Below are 2,874 nucleotides of genomic sequence, written 5' to 3' on the forward strand. Positions count from 1 at the left end.
GATGTATTTTTCTGTAGACCCCAAACTTTGTTTGCTGTAGGCTTTGCTAAGCTAACTCTGTAAAAGGTAATGTCTACCTTTGCATTGAGCTTTGAGTGTATTACATTCAGAGATGTTGTTTATGATCACACAGCTACATTACACATCCACTAAAGTTTAAAATATAATATCGTAGTGGACGACCCCTTTAAAACATTGCTTCATGAATAATAAAAACAACAACAATAAAGCAAAGAAAACATTTAAAAGATCCAAAAAGTATTTTACAATCCACAAAACAATGAAAAATTGTTTCTCTTTCTAAACAAAATGGACATTTATCACTCAAACTAGAATTTATTTTAGCCACAAATGTATTTATGGCTATAGCACCATGTAATAGAGAGAGAGAGAGAGAGAGAGAGAGAGAGAGAGAGGTGGAGCGACAGAGATGGAAAGGGTGGGAGAGCAGGGGGAGGGATGGAGGGAGAGATACAAGCAGGGAAAATGTCCCAGATTCCCATGGTGTTTATTAGAGAGTAAAACAGAGTGGATTGACTGCACTCAGATGTGTGACTAACAAGACAGAGAGACAGATTGAGCCAGAAGATATCAACTAGCTAAACGTGATTCTGGGCAAAAAAAATAACCTGACTGAAAGAGGACGTCCAGGTTGTTTTGACAGAACGGGAGAACTTTGTTTCCTGAGGGCCTGTTCTGGACAGTGTATGGACGTGACTGGGAGAGATGTACTTGTACAAAGCCACTTGTCCTGATATCCCCACTCCGAAACAGAAGGGTGGGCAAAAGGAGAAGGGTTCGAGTCGCTGCGGGAAGCAAAATGCTGGAGGCAAACTCTATCCTCCGCTGGTGTGTCTGCGTTCCAGCTCTCAGGTAGAACTAAAGCATCTGGAGGAGTTTCTCAACGTGCACACACTCTCATTGCAGGATTCTGTCCGAGCCAGGACTGGCATGGCCTACAGGTACACACTCAGTAAAGTGCAAAGGGACGTTTGGGTTTCCGCTTGATAACCTTTCTACTCTGTGTTTGTGTTCAGTATTGTGTTCAGCCTGTTGTTTCTTGTCTTTTAATGATTCTGAGTTTAAAAATCCCTTGGACGGTTGTTATTAAGGAACTTTCCGAAAAACAAAGAAGTTCTGGAGAGTGGGAGGAAAACTCTTGTGACGTGCCGTTCCTCTTTTCGCCCACTTGTGGTTGTATATTTTGTTCTCTTCTGAGTGACGTTAGCAGATATCAGAGGAGGAGGAAGATGTTTCCATTGTTCTCGTTTGTGCTCATTGCTTTGCACGTTTTGTTTTTATTATTTCATTTTTTATTATTATTATCTGCCACAGGGAAATCAGTGGAACATTGATTGCCCCAAGTCAAAAGCTCTGATTTCTACTGATAATTATGTCATTGGCATGTATTCCTTTCGAAGACACTTTTATAGCAACTTAATATAGCAACTTAATATAAACTTACACTTTCTGTATATTTTTCTTCATGCAGTGGCTGATTAAAAAAATTATTGGTCACTATTAATATATGCTGTGTTGTCTAAATAACTAAGCAATGAAAACACTAAATGCTAAAATCCATTATTTAAATGACTCCAAGTGAATATATAGATATCACAACATTAAATTTATTTTAGATAATTTATAGATTGATATAATTTTTACTATGGAAATGGATATTAATTTAGAAATTTTAAATTACATTTAGAAAAAATACCTTAACATTAATATTATTATGACAATTTAAAATAGTGCTTTTATTTTTAATTTATTATTATTATTATTATTATTATTATTATTTTATTTTATTTATTTTGAAAGTCTTCAACATAGGCTCATTCTGAAAACGTAGACATATATACATTTTTGGAGATAGTGAATTATGTAACCAGAAGTACTTATGGCTGCATTTCATCTTTAAAAAGAATGCTATAGGGTTGCTGTTACAAAACCCATCCTTTTTGCGCTTACCAGCTCACCGCTTACCTCCGTTTGGACAGCTTTCCCGCTGTTACCAGTTTGTCCAGTAGCTCGCCATGTACATTGGCGAACTTGAGATGCAGAGAGGAGTTGACCACGATGACGGGATTAGAGTCCAGCGAAGAACAATTCCAGAAAGTGGGTAAAACAAAAACAGAAGCCAAAAAATATAATAAACAAGAAAATAACAGGGTGAGAATGTGGTAAAATCTGAAAATGTGGTAAAAATCAGGTGAGAGCTTTTTTTCTTGGTTTGCTTTTTAAAACTGTCGGTTGGGTTTAAGGAAGTGGGTGGATGGGTCAATAGGTGCTTTTGAAAACACTATTGGTTAGGTTTAGGGAGGGAGGAGTCAGTCGATTCGTCAGACAGTCAGTGATTCAGTCAGTCAGTCAGTCAGTCGACAGCGGCTTCTGGTGAATTAACGCAAGATTAGCAGGCATGAATAGCACTCGAGAGAGAAATTTTATATTTCAAAAAGGACACACAGTGGCATCTGGTGGATTCACGAAAACAAAATATGCAAAAACACATACCTCCTGAGACAAATTTGGCGCTCTCCAGAAATATATATAGCGGTACGTTTTCAGAAAAAGCCTGGGTTGAAAGTTTTGGTCACACTTTATTTTAAGATAAAATTCTCGCTATTAACAAAACATTGACTAAGACTTTTAGCTCAATAAAACTCATAATTTTCTAATAAAGTAGTTGGGTTTGGGTATTGTGTATGATTAGGGATGTAGAATACATGCCTGCCAATTATGCCGTTTTTCACAGGATTCTCTCGTATTTTACAATTTTAACCCGCTATCGTCCCGTAAAGATATTTTCCGGTATTTCTCCTGTATTTTCAATCTTTCTATAAAGGGTGGCAATAAACATTAAAGGGCTGATCG

The 2,874-nt window shown here is 37.1% G+C and overlaps 1 protein-coding gene across 1 annotated transcript in view; it reads left to right on the forward strand.

The window, feature by feature from the left end:
- The first annotated feature begins 550 nt into the window (after window positions 1-550).
- kcnab1a (potassium voltage-gated channel subfamily A regulatory beta subunit 1a) overlaps window positions 551-2,874 on the forward strand; it is a 227,981-nt gene continuing 225,657 nt past the window's right edge. Inside the window, exon 1 of the mRNA XM_056478098.1 lies at window positions 551-962. Coding sequence (XP_056334073.1) covers window positions 727-962 — 236 coding nt within the window. The 5' untranslated portion in view covers window positions 551-726. The remainder of the gene's footprint in view (window positions 963-2,874) is intronic.

The sequence above is a fragment of the Danio aesculapii genome, chromosome 18 (assembly GCF_903798145.1).
Source record: "Danio aesculapii chromosome 18, fDanAes4.1, whole genome shotgun sequence".
Lineage (NCBI taxonomy): Eukaryota > Metazoa > Chordata > Actinopteri > Cypriniformes > Danionidae > Danio > Danio aesculapii.